The 20,619-nt window shown below is 47.4% G+C and overlaps 1 protein-coding gene across 2 annotated transcripts in view; it reads right to left on the bottom strand.

Moving 5' to 3' along the window:
* Positions 1 to 2,269: 2,269 nt before the first annotated feature.
* The window catches only part of LOC122368493 (protein scarlet-like), a 40,680-nt gene continuing 22,330 nt past the window's right edge, over positions 2,270 to 20,619 (bottom strand). For both annotated transcript variants that reach the window (XM_043342470.1, XM_043342469.1), the window contains exons 5-16: positions 16,782 to 16,968; positions 16,279 to 16,449; positions 15,690 to 15,928; positions 15,041 to 15,245; positions 14,630 to 14,661; positions 12,408 to 12,513; positions 11,979 to 12,122; positions 9,479 to 9,559; positions 7,677 to 7,812; positions 7,143 to 7,248; positions 3,374 to 3,474; positions 2,270 to 3,102 (exon numbers count right to left, since the gene is read on the bottom strand). In XM_043342470.1, coding sequence (XP_043198405.1) covers positions 2,927 to 3,102; positions 3,374 to 3,474; positions 7,143 to 7,248; positions 7,677 to 7,812; positions 9,479 to 9,559; positions 11,979 to 12,122; positions 12,408 to 12,513; positions 14,630 to 14,661; positions 15,041 to 15,245; positions 15,690 to 15,928; positions 16,279 to 16,449; positions 16,782 to 16,968 — 1,684 coding nt within the window. In that variant the 3' untranslated portion in view covers positions 2,270 to 2,926. The remainder of the gene's footprint in view (positions 3,103 to 3,373; positions 3,475 to 7,142; positions 7,249 to 7,676; positions 7,813 to 9,478; positions 9,560 to 11,978; positions 12,123 to 12,407; positions 12,514 to 14,629; positions 14,662 to 15,040; positions 15,246 to 15,689; positions 15,929 to 16,278; positions 16,450 to 16,781; positions 16,969 to 20,619) is intronic.

Genomic DNA, 20,619 nt, shown 5'->3' with positions numbered 1-20,619 from the left:
GCTGGTCAGACGACCACAATCCGTAGGCACGTCTACTGTATCCTGACTCGAAATATAAACAAGAAATACTATGATCAATGTCATTCATGCTCTTATATTTGTTCGGGGTGAAGGTGTATGCCTTGTATTGTGTTTATGATGGTAAGGATGCGCCATATACATACGATATTGCAAGAAAATTCTGCTTTGTAGACAGGTTAAAATAAAAACTGCTCAATCCCGGGATCCCGGGATATCCCGGGATTGCATTTCTAAAATCCCGGGATCCCGGGATTGCCAAAAAGTCCCGGGATTATCAGCCCTACTTGGCAGAGATGTAATGTCACGGTATAGTGGGCGGAGTATGAACTGAACTTACTCGTTAAGGCTGTTCAATTCTCAAACACCACGTACCTACTTTCCTCGAGGATTTATTCGCATGAATCTGTTAACCTTCGCCCCAGTGGGGGGGGGGGGGGCATATGTTACCACCCTGTGGCGTTTTTTGCGTGGGAATAAAAAACCGCGGCGCGTAGCGCCGCGCCGCTTGGGGTAGCTTTTGGTACATCAATTTTGGACAATGTGTGAAATTTTTGACCCCAGGTCATGTCAGGTCAGGTCACCAGGTCAAGTTAACTGACCAAGCCTAAAAAAAGTTTGCAATCATGTCCAGCCTGCAGTGTTTGTCAGAAAGGTTTTAAACTTGGTGGATTGCATGCTGTTATGGGCGCCTACAATTTGTATATCTCGGATTTTTTTATATCTGTGACCTAAGGTCAGGTCAGTGGCGTGACCTTTCCATTACAAGTCAATGGAGAAAAATGAAAATGCCTCTAGATCCGTGTGTACGCATCGGAACAGTCCAAATATTTCAGAATCACAATGATTTAGTCCACTCGTGATGACCAAGGTGTCATATTTGCTGATAGCCTCTAGACAGGTCATCCGAGGTCACTTGAGGCTACAAACAGTTTTTTGCCAATAACTCGCGATTGGAAAGAGCTAGAACGCTGGGGATGGTCTCATTGTGTTTGTCTTGTTGAGACGCATCGACTGATATGCAACATGACCTATTCCGGTAAGGTCATGACCTTGACCTGAGGTCAAATTTTCAAGTTGACCTTTCAAGGTCAAATTATAGTTCATTCGACGCGTCTCGGCGAGGGGAACACGATTCTGGCCATAGAAATGTCGTGGCTTTTTGAAGTCGAAAGTTATTGTCGAAAAACACTTTTCGTAAAAACAGTTATTTTGGGAGTTTTTGCCCTCTGGAGGCTAAACCGCTGACCTGAGGTCAATATTGATAATGACCTTTTCAAAAGAAGAGTTCAAAAGCTATCGTTTGCTCTTCCATGCGTTTTTCTAGCTACCATAGTTCCTGAGATAGCGGCATGTTTTCTGAAAAATATTATAATTGGCAAATTTTGACATTTGATGACCTCTGGTGACCTCAATATTGCTCTAAGGTGAAAAATGACTCAAATACTTTCAAACGTACGCATTGAGAGCTATCGACTGCTTTTTACCGCGTCTTTCTAGCCCTCTTAGTTTTTGAGTTAGAGGTGGGTGGTAACATATGCCCCCCCTCACTAGGGCGAAGTTGGCCGAGACCGCCACTGGGGCGCGGGTTAATATCCTGGGTCTGCGGTTTGCACTCTCTAAGGGCGTTGCAATCCTAAAATAACTCCAGCCTCAATTTTCACGTTAGACGCATAGGTAATAGGCATGACTCGAGTACAAACTTTTATCCGCTTCAAACTGTTGGCTTATACATGAGAGATCCGACGGGACTGGGCTCGCTACCGCTTCTTTCAGACTCGGCATCAATCCGTGAGATCACAGTGACCCTAGATGAGACGCCGGTGACCTCCGGGTCGGGTGTCACGGAGCCCTCCAGTCCTCGATGACCGCATCGGCACGGGAAATGCTGCTGCGCCGGACCTCCCGTCGTCGTCTCTGAAAATGTGCGTCATTGAGCGCGTGCCTGCGATGTGCCAGGGTGATAGCTCTATAAAGGTTGAGTCGTTGGATTGTTGCTTCGCATGTGATGAGGCATGTGCCCACTTACTGAGAAAGTGTGACACTTCTGAAGTGAATGAGGTGGATGAAGTCGTGCCGAGGTCACTGACCTTGTTCTAGGTCGCTCAGTGAGAATTAGCCTGACCGGAAACATTGCGATAAAGAATTGCATAAAACCGGAGTGTGCTGCTTAGTCACTTATTTACTTCAGAATGTTTGATTACGGAAGAACACTACCGGGTGAAATGTTCTGGAGTCAAAACACAATTGGTCGATCGCGTACGTCTGTTTATTGATAGTTGAGGACACGTTTGCTCAAGGCATGTTAGTGAAAGTACACCAATCATGCCTAAAAATGACAAACTAATAGGCAGTTATGCTGTATCATCAGCGTACATCAGCATATGCACCCAAATATTGACATGGCACTGGCTATATTGAATCCAGCACCAAGCAGTTTGTACACAGTACCTAATACTTTATTTGTAAAAAGTATGTATGCAAAACACGATCATAGACAAAAGCACTTAACAACATGCAGCTGGGGTCAACCAGAGGGAATATGAAGCAAATACCGCAAACCCCTCCCGTTTCCACGCATTCCGCCCCCACTCAGCTCACACTGAGCTGAAGCATCAGCCGCCCGTCCGCCGTGCTATCACCATATGGGTGTGATATGTAACCACCGACCAGCAGTGATCCCCGTACCGATATCGGACGGGCAACGTCCCTCCCTGCCAACTGTCATAAACGATCGCTCTGTGAGGCGCATCAGACGACTGCAAACGTCACATCTCTAATCCTAATCACCAGTGTTTCTCAGTCATCCTCCCCGTCTCCGTCATTGACTGTTTAGTCGGCCCTCCTTCCCGTCGGACAGGTGCCCGGTCATATAGGACGGTCACCGGCGCCGTTTAAGGGTCTAGGTTCACTGTCGGCGACTACGCAGCCACAGCGCCACGGCGCCCAGTATGTGGAAGCATGTGAAGAGTAGGATGAACCCGTTGAAGTCGATCGCCAGGTCGCCCGAGTGGAAGCTGTACTTATTCAGTACCTCCTCGCCGTTCTTCAGGCACCTCGATGAGTTTGATAAGTTCTCACACGCTGTAAGAAGGTGCAGGATGTGAACAAACGCCCAGAGAGTCGGAAAATAGCGGAGTAGACGTCATTTGAAACGCTGGCAATGATAGCACGATGTCTAAAAAAATAATAGTTTAACAAAATAGTGCTTTGCAGCTTTTGATACGTCATTGAATAGCAATCAGATGAAAGATGTAAAACAGACCAAAATGTCACCAGGGAGGTCAATGTCGTTTATCTGCGCTGCGACGGCGTTGTTTGGGTCCTGTCGGTGTTTTCCGGTGCGGGTACTTACGAATGTTCTCTATCCCTGACCACTGGATGATGGAGAAGGCTTCGTTGGCGTACATAAACCACGACAGCGACTTGGTCCACGTCAGCAGTTTCGGCAGTGTACTGGCGAAAATAACCAAACATTGTAAACGACAGACGCTTGGGATCACAGGCGTGGGTTCGCAGTTACATTACACTTTGTATATAATCGTTACGCATGCAAATGATGTAGTTATATTCGAATTACGTGTACAAGTCACCGACAGAGCTGTTTTCGGAAATTGACATTTGTTTGTCCAAAGGAATCTCGTCCAGTTTTCTTTACCGACGTTTTTTCCCATGACCCACTGACGGTTTCCAGCGTCGGGCGGAATATCAGGAACACGTGGCCTCACGCATGGTGTTCTATTTGCGTGAAAACATGAGTGGTCCCCGGGTCTGGTTTCCGCCTTGCCGACCCACATGGCTTCCGGTGGCGCCATGGTCTGGTTCGCATGATCTGTGTCGTGTATATTGTGAAGTGCAAGGACTACTAGGACAAGACGGGATCGGTTGTACATGGGTCCTGTATGCTCTGTGGACATTACGGGTGTACCTACGTCGTGTAGGTCGTTTAACCCTCGCCGGCCGAGAGAGGGGGGGGGGGGTGCCGCCACCCCCATAGGGTTTTTTTTTCGCGATAGCTCCGAACACGCTGGCGATAGAGAGCTGAAACTTGGCATACCTGACCTTTGATTCAAGCCTGATCTTCTGACACCAACCGCATTTTCGGGTCAGGTCAGGTCACTGACCTATGACGTCATAAGTGAACGAACCTCTACACGGTCTTCAGATTCGCAACTTCGCGCAACGCCCTCACTGCCAGAGGATCTTTCACAGGGAAATGAAACTTGCAGGCTCTAGTATCCATTACGAGACTCACTGAACTTGTATATCTCGGATTTTTCCTAAAGGTCATATGAAGTCAGGCCATTTTCGTGGCCTCACAATTATAAGTCACCGGGAAAAATGAAAACTGCTATTCTGGCGCCGGGAACGATCTCCAACTATCTCAAGCACACAGAATCGTGACTTGATGCACTCCTTGCAAGGATAAATGCGTCACTTTTGCGATGTTGACCTTGCGTGACGTCATTTGTGACGTCATCAAGGTCATATAAGTTTTTCGTCAATAACTCCCGATCAAATTGAGCTAGCGAGTCGGGAAAGCCACCAATGGACTCAGGAAGACCTGCCGAATCAAATGATATGCGACATGACCTCTTTCGCTCAGCGTCGTGACTTGGGGGGCGCTGACCTGACCGTGACCCGAGGTCAACACCCTAAGTTGACCTGACCCCAACAAAAAGTATAACATTCGACGCGCCTGAGCGAGGCGAACACGATGCTGACAAAATCGCGGCTCAGCGGCCGTTTTTTTGCGAAGTTATTCACAAAAAACTGAACCGTACCTTGGGGCACTTGGCCTGACCTCAGAGGTCATCGGTTAAACTAGGACCTTAAAATTGGGTATCAATCTCTGTGTTTCGTGTAGCTAGACGGGCAAAGAGGATCTGATCTGGGATTTAGGAGGTGGAAACATTTTCGGCTGTTCTATAGCTTTTGCTCACAAGTTTTTATTTTGTTCAAACATTTGTTTTAATTTAGTGCACTGGCATGTCAACTTTTGTCCTTATCATCAAATTGTTAAGAGGAAAATTGAACTTGTTCCAAATCATCTCCTAATATACAAAACAATGGACAAAGCTCTCCTGTTTTTGGAATACGGCCAACCCACCCAGACCACCCAGAGGGGAGGGCAGATTCAAGAAATGATCAAACATTCCTCCGGGGTGACCGTTCGGGCATCCTGGTGCCCTGCCCCACCACGACAGGTCAACGCCGGTCCCAACGGGACGGCGTGCTGTCCTGTAACCATTCCTCTCGGGGAGTGACGAGGAAGAAATAAATCGGCCACAAGAGTCTGTCAACATAAGACCGAGATGCGGCAACTAATTATTGCTTCTGAAACATGTCCCAGCATTACGTGGTTCCACGAAAACCTGTTTGTCTCTACACGCTCTGTCTTGATGAGCCATGCATGCTAATGTGTCTGGTCTCCAATTAAAAACGTCATCCCACACGCGATGGTATCTCCGGCCTGCACGTGATTCCACTTTGGAATCCCTTCCAAAGCATCCCGGCCTGATACTCGTGTCGTCAGATGGGCGGTGGACACTCGAACTGGCATGTGGTAAAGACGTGTGGTCCTTTAACTGGGAGAGGTTTTCTCCAGCAACGCTTTGATCTCAGCGCAAGAAAAAAGGCTTTTTATTGTCCGGCAGAAGGATGATGTTATTCACAGCGCTCGATAAATATTTTGCCAATTTAAAAAGAGCACTTAGCGTTAACCCGCGCCCCGTAGGGGGGGGGGGGGCCGAAACGGCCCCCCCTGTCCTTTTCGGTCGATATCTCCTAAACGGCTAGAGATATCGCCACCAAACTTTCAGGACCCCTCCGGGCATCAATTTTACACATTGTGATAAAAAATTTTACTAGAGGCTATGATAGGTTGGCCACAAATGACGTCAGAGTGACGTCATGTTCTGTCATTTTCGACCGAAAAAAGACCTTCGCGAGAAGACCTGTCAGGACTACAGCTTTGAAGATACAGAAAAATGATCAGACATAAAAGGTGTAGAATTGACAGGGCTACAAAACTGCTATCTCGAATTTTTGAAATTTTTGAGTTTTGACCCCCAAAAATCAAAAAAGCATTTTTTTGGGATATATTCGCCAAAAAATCCAAAAAGTTTTTGAGTTTCGAAAAAAACCGGAATATATGTGATAGTGCCTACCATCTTCTATCTACATACCAAATTTCAGATCGATACCTCGTTTTTTGGCCAAGTTATAGCGAAAAAACTGTTCAAAAATGATGACGTCAAATTTTCAAACTCAATTTTTGGCAATTCTAGAAATCTTAGAGCAAAACGAAGACCACCATTAGACTCCCCGTGACGAGCTGCATCGAATCGATAGCCATTTTATGCAAAAATATCAACTTTGAAATTTGACCTAATTTGACCTGACCTTGACCTGACCTTCACAAAAACGTGACCTAGGCTGGCCCCAAAGGCTGCCTAACCCACATAATCGCATTTGTCATGTAAAATGGACCATAAAACATGTATCACACGACACATTCATATTGTGACCCCCGTTGACCTGACCTCGCTGTGACCTGACCTGGTATCAGTGACCTCAGATAGCAAGGTATGTGTTTGACGAACAATGTACCATACCATCGATGGTTTTCAATAAATTACCAATTTACTCGCTTTCACAACACATTTCTTGAATTGCCTGTGAACGGTGAAAATCTGACCTTTGACCTGACCTGTGACGTCATCAGTTTGACCTAGGTCAATGAAATTTGGTCACAAGGTAGTTCCCGGGTGGGGCTATCGAACGCCGTTTGAATTTTGAAAATCGGCCGGTAACTTTCCGAGATCTTAGGGGGGGGGGGCCGAAACGCCCCCCCCCCCCTACGGGTGGTAGGGTCCGCCGGTAGCCCTACGGGGCGCGGGGTAACGGACACTGGACAGAAAGGCCTACTTCTTCGTCATAACCTAACGTCTTGTTGTGTTCTTAGCGCAATCTGTCGTTACCGTTCAACCTGAAAGGATTGGTGTTGTAAAAATTGCTTTCCTGCGTTGATATCAAGTGACATGTTTATGAAAACTCACGCTTGAAGCCAAATTGCTTCTGTGCTTGCGATAAAGTGCAGGTGCATCCTGTTTCTCACTGACCTGAGGTTGATGAAGATGCCTCCGGTGATCATGAGGAGGTAGTCGAACGGAATCAGCACCGCCATTGCCTGTGACATGTTCTGGAAGGCCGCAGAGAAAAAGCAGCCTGCGGAGACGAGCCGTTCGAGGCCGGTTAGCAGGGAGAGAGGCGCGACAAAGGGTCGAGTTGGTGACACCGCTATCCTGAGGTTAGTAGTGAATTATTATAATTGTTTTTTTTTTTACGAACTACGAACAAGCACTCAAGGAACTGATGATTAATTCTGAATGACGTTAAACCACTGTGCTGGATGCCATAACTAATGTTACATGGCTACGACGCAATCTAGAATCCATTTGTGAACCGCTTCACCGACAGCGGAATTGTAAGCACTATTTTCACCAGGTTTATGGAATGACAATACCGCACAATTTTCACTGGGTTGACGCGGGAGAGGGTCGACTACCGGGTCCAGCAGCTCTCCCGTTCATACGACAGCCCGAGTCCCGGGGTTTTGGCGGACGGGCCGCTCATGGCAAACTTCCCGGACTCACCGCAGGCGGCGGCCGTGTTGCACGTGAACACGCCGATGAGGTACATCATCAGCACGGAGGGCAGGTCACTGCGCAGACTGGTCAGGATGTACATCATGCTGATGAAGATCACCGGGTCCAGGATGAAGCCGGGCACCTGGCAGACAATAGGCTCATCAGCTCCAGAACGCCGGTAGACGGCGAACTATTGATAGCTAGACTACGTCAGCACCTGCCCAGCTGGGACAAACAACCCTCACTGACACTGGCCAGTGGTCAGGTCATTACTGGACGGGACTGTTCTGGTTCTGGTTCTGGTATTTTGGCTTACGGGCCACCACAGCGTCCTGTATTTGGGCCCGGTTCTGTCGTCCGTCTTCGTTGTTGGTCCGTCCGTTGTCTTGCAGTGTCCGTCGTCTTCTTTGGCTCGTAAGGGTGGGGTGAGGGGTGGGTCAGGGTACCTAGCTATCTCCTCCCGGGTAGCCGGATTGCCCCTTCTCTTTTTTTGTGCTTTTTGTCTCTTTTTTTTTTTGCCATTTTGCCATTCTGGGGTCTTTTATTTTGATTGTCATTGTTTTCAATGTTTTTTTTTGTTTTTTTTTTGTTTTTTTGTTTTTTTTTTGGCTTTTTTGTCCTTGGCTCTAGGGGAGGAGATTTACAGGTCATTTATCAGCCCAGTGTTGTGTATGTAGTGGATGAGTAGTGTTGTTAGCTCGGGGTGTAAGTCCCCGAGCAGTGTTGTGAGTGTTAGTGGGATGTTGGCGTCTCTGCAGTATGTTTGTATGTTTGTCCTGTGGTGTTGGTATTGTGGGCATGTGAGTAGCAGATGTTTGACAGTGATGAAAGTGTTGCAGGTGTTGTCCGACCATAGAGATCTGGTCATGAGATCATATCATATTCATATAGAGATCATATTCATGAGATATGAGATATAAGCGTCGTAGAATCGTGACCACGGCCGGCCGGCCGGCCGGCCGGCCGCTCATACTCAGAAATTTCCTTTATTCTACGTAAGACTCCGCTCGCTTCGCTCGCTCCGTAATAAGCGGATGTGAACACAATCTCCTTGACCGAATCCTTACAAAATGCAAGTCACGGGCCATGACACCCCAGAAAACCTTGCTTAAAAAGACCCACTGAATCGCCACGAATTCAAGTGCTTTAACATAGGCGTGTCATCTCTATGTATATAAGATCTCTATGACTGTGACAGCTTGGGCTGGGTTCTGTCGTGCCGTCACGATACTGCAATCAAATATCAGATAAGTGGTCGGCCAATTCGCTTTGTAGTTGTTCGATATTCACGTTCCTGACTTGTAGGCAGCCTTACATAAATACCTTTAAGGAAAACAATGTAGCATGATTTGTGCTCCGTCGATGCATTCCGCCGCAGGGGATAATTTGAGGGGTAGGTACCTTATAAGGTTTCACGGCCGAGCCACTGTCCGCTGGACAGCTGTAATTTACGAAGATGGAGTGCTTTCTGCATCACGGATAAATAATTTTGCACAATGCCTGGGTGCACAACAATTAACAACACATTAAACACAACAATTAAAGTGGATGCACAACAAGAACATCAGCCCGGTGATGCGCGATTCTGATACCCATTTCAAATGCATCGCTCGGTTTTCATCCATCCTTTATCCTCATGGAGTTAAGTTTAGGTTGCAATCGTAAGCGAGGATATTCGACTTAGCTCCTGATGGCTCCTGTGGCACAGCAGGGAGCATAACAAAATGCCCAGTAAGGGTGATCACGGCCATATTACCACGATACTTAATTACCGTGCACGGTCGTGCCAAGGTCGTGCCAATACTTACCAAAGCCATCACCTTGCTGAAGTAAAAGAGTGGAGCGCTGTACATCTCACTCTTGTTTTCTCTCAGGAACAGCGGCAACTCCTGTGGCAGTGTCAAAATATGGGTAAGTAGAGAAAAGAGAGAGCGAGAGAGAGAGCGAGAGAGAGAGAGAGAGGAGAGAGAGAGAGAGAGAGAGAGAGAGAGAGAGAGAGAGAGAGAGAGAGAGAGAGAGAGAGAGAGAGAGAGAGAGAGAGAGAGAGAGACGAGAGTGATAGTGAGGTAATTACCAAGATAAAGATACGAAAAAATAGGGCGTAACGCAAATCGATAAATCTTAAGGCTCCCTGTGCTGGAAACGCTTAGCTTATAAGGATAAGCCCCATCTTCTGTATGCAAAGTTTGCATTTTGCAGAATGTCTCGGTTAATGAAGTAGATGAGGGCCGAATTATCCTTTTCGGATCGATAATAAGCACAACCCGGCACTTATGTGGTGCGTGTGTTATCCAGTGTCCTCATGTGGGCCTAATTGACAACGTCACGCAGATTAGTTGCTGTCACCAGTTCGTACCGCGGGGACCTGCCAGGTCTCGGACGATCGAGTCCACTGTATGTGTATCTGAGCTGTAATCTCGGTATAAATGCACGGCGAACGTGATCGGTTTGCCGCAGTAATGAGCAGGCTGGCACGTCAGAGTCAACTATGATGGATTGGGAGCGAACGCCGACCCTTGAGAAACATGGGCCGTGGGCAAACGAAGTCGCTTCGTCATCTGTGGGGATTCGTAAACATGTAAACAGTTTCCTGTAGGTTTACCGTACATCGCACAGGCATTCCCACTGTTAATTATCCTTATGTAATTATGCATGAAACACCAGGAGTCGGGCACTGCTATCAATTCACCTAAGTTTGGCGAAGGTATGCACTACTAAATATTTATGATAGTTTATCAAATTAGGAAGTCTAACAATATTCATTAGTTCAGCACCATTCACTAGTGGATCGGGGACAGTATTTAATGCACTTGCTCTTCCGCAACGTTTTACCTCGTATACCTACCGTGTAGAAAGAGAGTTTAATAAGTAACTTCTAAAATAAAAAGCTTGCGTAAAGTCACAAAGCGACGCATCAAGAAGCAGCTTTGGAGTTCTTGGAAATTTGATTTTTTTTAAAGGTATTATCCCCTCCCTTGTATAACTATACTATTTTATCTTCCATTGCCACCTTTCTGGGTATGTCAATGTCACCAGATAACATTTCGAAATTTTCCTTTTGCAGTATTAAATAAACTGCATTCCATCCTTAATTGGACAAAAATCACTTCACTTCCTTTCCTCTTTTGCTGGAAAGAGGGCTGATGACAAATCACAAACATTGCGGGTATTACCGACAAACTCTGGGTCCAAGCCTGCTCTGAACCATACCGTCACCACGGAATGCTCCCATCCCTGATGTGCCGATAAAGCGCACTCAGAAAGCGACCAATCAATATCGGCCCGGCGTGCCGCGGCGACTCGCGCGGTCGCAGGCCCTATCAATCGGGCCCGTCCCGCCCCCTGAGGAAGGTCCGCATGCCGAGCGGCCGAGGAGGCACCAATAAACGAAACGCACACGGTGTTTACTTCTCATCGGCCGCCCGGCCGCTAAGGGTCACTAAACGAAACGATGGGCAATCTCTTGTCTCCGTCTCCGACTCTGTCTTTCCCACTTTGATGTGCCTCTGATTGTCTCTCTGTATGTTTCTCTCTCTCTCTCTCTCTCTCTCTCTCTCTCTCTCTCTCTCTCTCTCTCTCTCTCTCTCTCTCTCTCTCTCTCTCCTCTCTCTCTCTCTCTCTCTCTCTTCATCCTTTTTGATTAATTGACTGTTTCACCATCGTTTTTATCAAATACATATTTGACACATTTGATAAGGTTTGCCATCTGATATCAATTGGCGTAAATTTACCGAAGCAAACTGGACGCATCTCGAGTCTACGAGATAATCAAGGGGCATGTGGTGCATTACAAAATGGCCCGAACCGCATTTGTAAATCAGCTATTTACGATGCATTTAAAGACAGCATGTACGCACCAAATAAACGTGAATGCGTAGCTGCTAACTTGAGTCTTTGTTTTCTGACATTCTTGATTATAGGCATTTCTTCTTAGTTGATCAACTGGGACAGATGAATCGACATATCCGATCCGATAGGAACTTTGTAAAAGAAGTTTCTTATATAAACTGCGGCAGATATCAAACATTAAAAAAAGTTTTCAGCCACGCATCGTGATGATATTGTCTTATATCCATAAAATACTTCCATTTTTTCACGATACTTAATTTGATGTATTTAGAATGCATTTTTAAGGCTCTCAGGCTTATTACTATGTATTTTAATAATAAGTCTGAATTTGTATTCTAGTAACAAGCCTTTTGGGTCCGTTTGACGGCTGTCTCTCAGGTGCTGTGTGTTGGGGGAGATTGCCGTGGAGAGGTGCGGGGGTGGGGGTGAGGGGTGGTGTCTAAGACGGAGCCGGCTCACCTGAGGGAAGAGCGAAAGCACGCCGTACATGGCCGGGAACGTGTTCTCGGTGACCAGGATGAACATGAGGCCCTGCAGGTTCTGCGCTCCCAGCTGGTCGTACTGCAGGTTCGAGTAGCACAGGCCCACCATCAGACCGATTCCCTGCGGAGGGGCGCCAACTCGGTCAGACAGCGCTCGACGGGTAGATGGGCCGGTGTGCCGGACAACGGAACGGGAAGACTCGATAACTCCGAGACCGTCATTATAGCAAATACACAATCATTCAGCATTGATCAGTTGTCGTAATGCTAGTTCAATGTGAAACAATATCATCCAATAGACAACACTTTTCATGAAGTATTCGTATAAAATTATATGCACCCTTCGCCGCGTTTGGGCCTCTCCGGAATTTACGCACATAAGGCATCACACCGATAAGCGCCTCACCATCTTTTGTAGGATGCGTATCCAGTGGATGGCCGGGTTGCGCATGCTGTCGATGAAGGCCCGCCATGTGAGCCAGTAGAGCTGAACGAACCACGAGGCGCGTCTCCTGTGGACATAGAGGCAGCAGGGTCACACTTGATCTGAACATCGGACACCCTACTCTACGGACCGAACGGAACATGTTCGACGGCAAACAAATGGAGAACCTCAACGCATTCTCATGAGACGACTGCTTCTTGCTTGTTTCTCTGAATGTTCTTGTTCCTTATCAGACGTACGAGTGGGAGGAGAGATAGAAAGATAGAGAGGTAAAGAGATGGAGAGATAGGGAGAGAGAGAGAGAGAGAGAGAGAGAGAGAGAGAGAGAGAGAGAGAGAGAGAGAGAGAGAGAGAGAGAGAGAGAGAGAGCGAGGAGAGGGAGAGATGCAAGAGGGAGAAAGAAAAGAGCAAACTACAGTTCGGGAGAGAGAGAGAGAGAGAGAGAGAGGGGGAGAGAGAGAGAGAGAGAGAGAGAGAGCGAGAGAGAGAGAGAGAGAGAGAGAGAGAGAGAGAGAGAGAGAGAGAGAGAGAGAGAGAGAGAGAGAGAGAGAGAGAGAGAGAGAGAGAGAGAGAGAGAGAGAGAGAGAGAGAGAGAGAGAGAGAGGAGAGGGAGAGATGCGAGAGGGAGAAAGAAAAGAGCAAACTACAGTTCCCTATCTTGTCAAAACGGTGGAGCTTGTCGAACCACGCTCAAATGAATTACATCGCATAGATAATGTTAAGTGTTTAATGCTTGTTGCATAGCTACACAATATAATTTCAGCGTTGCACCTCAAAACTTCTCTAAGTAAGTTTGTAGGGAATATGCCGATGGCTCCCAGAAAGGCTACAGTACCGAAACGTAACAAACACGGCTAATTAAAGATCTATTTACAGTACAAAAAATATGCATTCATAGCATGTGTATTGTGTATTGTGTATTCACCCTGTATGTCCCATTTCAGTATGCTACAAATCAGTTGGCCGTAAAGTTAGCATCGTCTCTTAAATATTTATTCTGGTTTTTCAAGCATCGGACATACCGTCAACCGACACACGACATGTCCCAAAGTCAAGTTTCTATTTCGGAACAGCATTTTGTCAACAACACTTCGTACCGTAAAGCTGTAACTGCGACCACCTTCTTCGGAGAATCGGAGTTTGTAAGGTGTACTAAACATAGTAGCCGGGTGTTTGAGACGTCTTACATAAGCCACACCGATTGTCAACACGGTATAGTACTATCCTGGCCGCATGGAGCGCTTATGTAAGCTGCAGTGACGAGCGGCCGCTTGCAGTATCGGTTGACAGGAGAGGGAGGGGTCTGGGGCCCTGCCGTGCACACTCCCATGCGGATTAACATACAATCGAGGACATCGGCTCACTTGGAGCTTTACCGGAAAGGGCAGCAGTGCGGGGTGTAATGTTACTATGCATGCAATTTTGGTAAAGTCAAAACATATTTATTGCTTATCAAAAGTGAGCGGAAAGTCGCCTTACAGCCACAGTGAAGTAGGTTAGTCATTAAATATATCATGGCATAGACTTTTAAATGTGATCAACTGTTTAATTACACAGGCCTGGTTTCGTTTGGTTACTTCCTTTTAGTTTTCCTCGGGATATCAGGAGACTAGCATATCCCACTCAACATTCCCACCCACCATGGGTTCAAGACTGTTATATAAGTATTTATCGATGCAACGCTCAGAAGGTCATTCCATCACTCAGGCGATATCGGTACGGCGCGCGCCTGGAGGTGCGGCTGGTCACCCCAGGCGCGGACGCCGGGACGTGCGTTATACATACAGTTCAGGGCGGACTCCGACCTAGCCCACTTCCCGTGCAATCGGGGCAGGCCGTCTGCGGCACGCCGCGCGCCGCCGTGGCGTGTCACAAATCGGCCGCTTCGCCGAACTCCTTGGGCCGACCATCGAGTGGCTCAGTCGTCGTACACGCCACGGGACGGAGTCGGTGGATAGGGGGAGCTCTGCGCCGGAAAGGCACATCAGTCCAGGAGAGAGGTTTGTAGGATTGCTTTCAACGTTATTGTACCAAGTAAATAGTTGCGAACTTCACGAGGTTCCTTAGAGATTGCATCTCAACAGCCTGGGGCGAAAGTAGATTAGCATCGTTGATCTGTTTCTCCTCATGTGATTCACTTAGCTATTTGTTAGTAACTTGTAAGTCATTCAGTTGTTACTTACACTGCACTCCTGGTGAGCTCTCGGCACTCATACTGAAAAGGAAAACAAAGCGGGATTAGCTTCCTGTTCTAGTGGTGGGATTGCATCGCTAGAACTCAATGTTTGCTTTTACTTACGGGACATATGACTGCTCCTAACAGCAGATTAAGTCAACAACAACATTGAACCTTGGCCGGCCTAATGTCTATTTGTGGTCTGTGGATTTCTTCGCATGTGTGGATATAGTCGGTAGTATGTTACCATGAAACAATTCATCAGCACACCATATAAAGACGTGCTGCGCAGTGCCCTGTGCCGGTCCTACTATCGGTCTGCAATTCTAACACATACCACACATAAAATTGCATAGCATTGCAGACCAGCCTCTTCGGGGTTTTCGAAGAAATAGGCGGCCTGCTCGGTTCCACGTACCCGTCTGGCCTGAGTGTGCGCCAGTGCGGCCGCCTCGTGGTACTGGGCCGTCACGGCCATGTCCTTGGCGTGCGAAGAGACGCTGAAGTTGTCGCAGATCGCCTTGATGCGCTCGCGACTCTGCGCCTCTCTGCCGGGCGCCACGGCCAAGCAGTGGATGTAGAAGTCGGCCGCGTTGTAGGTGGCCGGGCAAATCAGGTTCAGGCTGTCGAGCAGAGGAGGGTCTGTCAGAGCGGTGGCTGTGTTTGGGTAGTCACTGGACTGTGGCGTCATAGCGTACGATTGTACTGTATACAGTGAAGTTCTGGGAACTTCAACAATATTTCCAGGCATTCGTTAGCCATGACGTTTGAATGGTACGAGCCGCGAACTTAGTGTTTGTTGTACTTTGACCCCAGGTCACTGTTTATGTCCCAGGAGTAGGTATTGATGATGTAAGAAAGAACACTCGCACTGATGAAACCAGATGGCGGCTTTTGTGATAGAGAATAACATCGGGATAACAATGATGATATCCAGACATTTCTCAGTGACGAAGAAAATGCCAAAATAGTTTTTTAAACGTCCATCAGCGTCGACATCATAGCCAACATCAGAGTCTGGTTTATCGGAATCAGGACCCACAACACCGATCTCACGACTGACTGACCTGGTGAAGAATTCTGCGGCGTTGGTGGCGGAGCCCATGTAGGCCAGCCGGCCCTCGGAAAGGAACATGAGCTGGTCGAACATGGCGAACAGTCCCGAGCTCGGCTGGTGGATGGTGCACAGGATCGTCTTGCCGTGGTAGGCCATCTCCTTGAGCATGGAGACGATCCTCTCGGCGTTGTACGAGTCCAGACCGGTGGTGGGCTCGTCGCAGAACAGCAGCGGCGGATCCGTGAGGATCTGAGAAATGGAATGAGTGCCCGCGGAAATGAGAGTGCCTGTCACTTCCCGGCCAATACCGGCTATTGCCGAGAGCTTAGGCCTGGAACAGTGCGAATGTGATTGCAGTTGAAACAGGCCATGCATGCTGAAGGAAAGGATGAGGAGAAACAACGCAATGCACCCCAACCTAACTATATGACTGTCTGTTAGGTGAGGAACATGATCGCTTGAGACCTCAGGCGGTAATAGTTAGGAACCAACGAGCTGGAACCAACAACTTCATCACACACTTTTTGCATGTAAAACGTATGAAGGCGAGTATGAATTCCAGATTAGATACTTCCGCTCCGAGGTGCCCCTAAGCTTACCTCTGCGGCGAAGGCCAGCCTCTTGCGCTCGCCGCCGGAGAGGCTCTTTTTCTGGCCGGGAACTCCGATTCGGGTGTGCTCCGACTTCTTCAGGCCCAGGTTGATCATGATGGTGTCGATGCGAGCGCGCCGCTCGGCGGCAGTCGTGTGACGCTCCATTTTGAGACGCGCCTGTCGGCATAGTGTTTCAGGCGTTGTCAGGGCGACACCTGAACTGGAGGATGTCATATGAATAACGGGGCAAAATGTAGGAGAGGGGATGAGGGAGAGCGAGGGAGGAGAGAGGAGATAAGAAGAAAGAACAGGGAGAAAGAAGAGAAGAAAGGAGAGAATAAATAAGGGAGAAAAAAAAGAATGATAGGTAAAAACATAAACAGAAGAAGTAAGGAGAAGGAAAAAGATTAGAGGAATGAAAAAGGAGAGCAAGGATGAAAAGGAGAAGAAAATATCTTGCTAACAACAACAACAACAACCCCAGCGCTGGAGCCGGAGCGGCGCCGTACCGCGAACTCGAGGTGCTCTCGGACGGTGAGCGATCCGACGAACATGTCGTCCTGGTAGACGAAGCCGGCCATGCTGCGCATCTGCTTGGTGGCCGGCTGTCCGTTGTACTGGATGTCGGCGTCCACCATCACCTCCCCGGGGTTGCGCTGCGCCAGAGTCGTCATCAGCGTGGACTTGCCGCTCCCGCTGCGGGAGAAGGGGTGGTCAGGTGCTGTAGGTGCCGATAGGTGCCGCTGGTGGAGGAGGGGTGGTCAGGTGCTGCTCCGGGAAAAGGGAACACAGGTGCGGTTAGAGGACACAGGACAGAACGTGGTACGTCATCAAACGCTAATCTCGTCTACATATAACACGGGCCACCTCACTCTCCGCCAACTTGCGTAAGGCCCGTAAAGTCGACATGGGCAGGCCTAATGTCGAGAGAGTGCCGGAACCGATCTTTCGCCCCTTTCTGGGACGGACATTTATCAGGGAACATGGTAATGTGAACAGGTGCAGAGGTATTGTGAACAGGCAAATACGCTTCTTAGCCGTTTCAAATATTTTGCCAGAAGCCTAGCAGGCTGAGCTGAAAATACGTTCTGCCGTTCTTCTTTCGTCTCATATCAGGCAACTATGTACGTTATTTGCTCCTTCACCCCTTACCCTGACATGCCTCCCACCACATCTTGTGTGGTGTCATATTTCTATGCTCTTCAAAATATATGTTAACGTCACTTTTCCGGAGTGTAAGAATATTTATGCACGAGACTTTGCGATTTAAGACCACATGTGCTTAAATGATTATTTAAGCACATGTTCATAAATGAACGACCGTAGGGAGTTCATTTATGAACAAGTGCTTAAATAATCATTTAAGCACGAGTGGTCTTAAATTGCAAAGTTGAGTGCATAAATATTCTTGCACGACGGAAAAGTGATGTTAAGTGTATTTAAAACAATTTTAAGTCGTAATTTATTATCACGAATGTGCAAAACTGCCCATTTCTGTATAGTTTTGTGTGTAAAGAGGGTTATTTGTGAGGTAAAGAAAAAAATTTGGACTAGATTTTTGGGGAAGAGGAAAGAGCACATGATCATAAATAATAACCCGACTGCAGACAGAAAATATATTTATAAACATGCGTCGTTTGTTCGGCTCCTTGCATTAATTCACACTTGCTCGTTCACACACTCTTCGTTCAGCAGCAAGTCCTGATGTCTTCTTGATCGGGTTGAAATTCCAATATCAGAAACTTTAGATAATACACATTATTACGATTTTTCACCTCATGTGTTCATCTATAACCAAGTGAATGCTGCTGCTAAGGCTGCTGCCAGGGCTGTCTCATCCCTATCTCCGTAACGTGTCGTGTGCGACCAATGACGTCACGGCATTGCGGCGTTCTGATTGGGCGGCAGCTCTGAATCGCCCGACTGGTGGTCCCCGCTCGACAAGCGCACGTGCGCCGACTAGACATTTGTAGTGGCATTGACGGCAGAAAAAGTGAGGTAATGCAGAGCTCTGAATATACTTGAATAGAGTCTAAGCCGTTAGTAATACGTAAAAACGTCAGATAGGTTTCTTGTTCGTCTTGATTCGAGGTTTTATGTGATATAATTTTTACCTTAGTGTCGAGTCTGTGAGCTATGTGGGAGAGCCCTAAAGTTGGGTCATTTTCCATAGGATTGCATTACAGCCGTCCGACCCTTCGTACCTGTGACGTCACGGAAATCGCTGCTTCGGCCTAATGAGCATACCTTCTATATAGGGCCTTGGGCTGCTGCAATGGGCCTTGCTGCAATGGCTGCTGCGGCGACGACGGCGACGTTTTGCAAAAATGTCACCGTTTGTTTTGTCTGCGAGCAGTTTGCACGTGATTTATGCACAGCAGCCTCATATTTAAAACACAAAATTAACATGGCGTTTTTCGGAAAATTGTTTTAAATGAGAATTCTCGCACGTCATGTTTCTCCTGTCGTTACGGTCACCATGAAGAGAAATAAGATGAAGAGTGATTTGTCCCAGTTATCAAAGGATTTGGATGTTTAAAGAAATAATGAACTTAAGAAATAGACTATCACGATTAAGCTAATTTACAATAAGCGTGTTCGTGTGATCTGACACTAACGCGATCAGACAACTCGAAGTTTAATGACGCGTCAGGCCGGGGAATGTTAAATGCGTCTGACATACTGGGAGTCAGACGGTGTGTGGTACTGATCCTATCTGGAATGAAAGTGATTGGTTCGAGACGGATGGGATGGGACCTCCACCAGACTTCCGCACGTGACCTAACCAGTCAAACACGTGAACAATCCAATGCTAGTTATGGCAGTTAAACCCTGAAAATAATAGGTTTAATAATTAATATTGCTTGGTTGGATAAACTCGTAAATAACATATGCTCATATGCAACCAAAACGAGTTTTATCATTTTCTTAGTGTTTGGAATGATTGATTTTTGTACGTCTACATATAGTTATTAGTTATAACTATAGATATATAGTGAAAGCCAGGCGCGGATCCAGGGCGGTGGGGCGGCCCTCTAGGGACCGAAGACCCTGGCCTGTCAAAAAAAAAAGATGCCGGCGACGGAGTGCGGCATTTTTCGAAATGCAGTGGAGTGCATTTTTATAGATATTTGCGAAATACCACAGGAGGGTGTAAAAGCAGTAAAGCAGGGGGGGGGGGTAATTAACCCCGCAGCAGGGCGAGGGTTAATTGTCGCAAGTAGGAAGTAGCTTTTGATACACACCAGTGCAATGGCTGGGAGAGCCTACGAGGATTAAGTGAAAAGGCCAGTGCCAACAAATCACGACGTTTGATTTCGTATCTTGTCGTCTTGGATGAACCTTGGTGCATTGCCAACTCCAAGGAGAGTTGACCAATTAATGTAAAATATTACATAATCATGTCTACACGATAACCTTTGTACTGATAATATGGCGATGCAAGTTATTGTGTCTAGACGCTCGTTTAAGTGGTAATTAATTATTAATTAGTTACTAACGCTAAAGCACCTCATTTGTTACCAATGGTAAAGAACCTCCCGTTGCCATCCGGTTTACACTTCTGAGACGATATCCCAAAGGACATCAATAACGAACATGCTGCTGACGTTCCGACTACTTTTTATCACTCGTTCACTGTTTGTATGGGCAACGCTCGCCTCATTAATGCTTCCTAATGTCCCCATAAATGTAATCAGCTGTATATGCCGCCTGATAACCTTAGTATCTTAAAATGCTTCTCTAGTGATCGTGTGGCCCTGGAATTCATAATTAATAGAAAACTGTCGAGAGCTGTCAGAGTAACTTGAGTGAAATTAGTCTACGTGTGTATACCGTGTAACTAAGTTCTTATACCTACACTCTTAAACATCGGGTGTCATCGCATCACCTCCAAAAACAATGCATTCATTCGATGAAAGAGTGGCCAAATTGGCAGACTGGACCAATTAAAACAGAGGTCCACTGGCATCACTACAGAAGCGATGACAGTTGCTTTCGCTCCAATCATTTGCTGGCCGCTCTAGTTTGAGCGGTGCAATATTCCTACCGTGACAGTGCGCGCTTCCACCTGACTCCACACAGCCCGACGGGCACCAACGTCGCCGGAACGCGTGCCTCTTAACTCAAACAAGCCACAATCAGCCCGACACCCGCACCAGTGCCGGTGTTGTTTACGTTCTAGACCCGTGACAGTTGTTGCCTTACAACTCAGTCGAACACATACCCTGGCATGCGCCTCTCCCAGATGGCAAACAATGCGACCGAGCGACCCGAGGCGGGGGTGTACCGCAAGGTCCACGGCGTGGGTCTACAGACCGGCAGACCTGCAGTGAGGTCTGCCGGTCT

Source organism: Amphibalanus amphitrite, unplaced genomic scaffold (assembly GCF_019059575.1).
Source record: "Amphibalanus amphitrite isolate SeventyFive unplaced genomic scaffold, NRLGWU_Aamphi_draft 000951F_arrow, whole genome shotgun sequence".
Taxonomy (NCBI): domain Eukaryota; kingdom Metazoa; phylum Arthropoda; class Thecostraca; order Balanomorpha; family Balanidae; genus Amphibalanus; species Amphibalanus amphitrite.
This window is presented reverse-complemented; position numbering and strand designations above follow the sequence as displayed.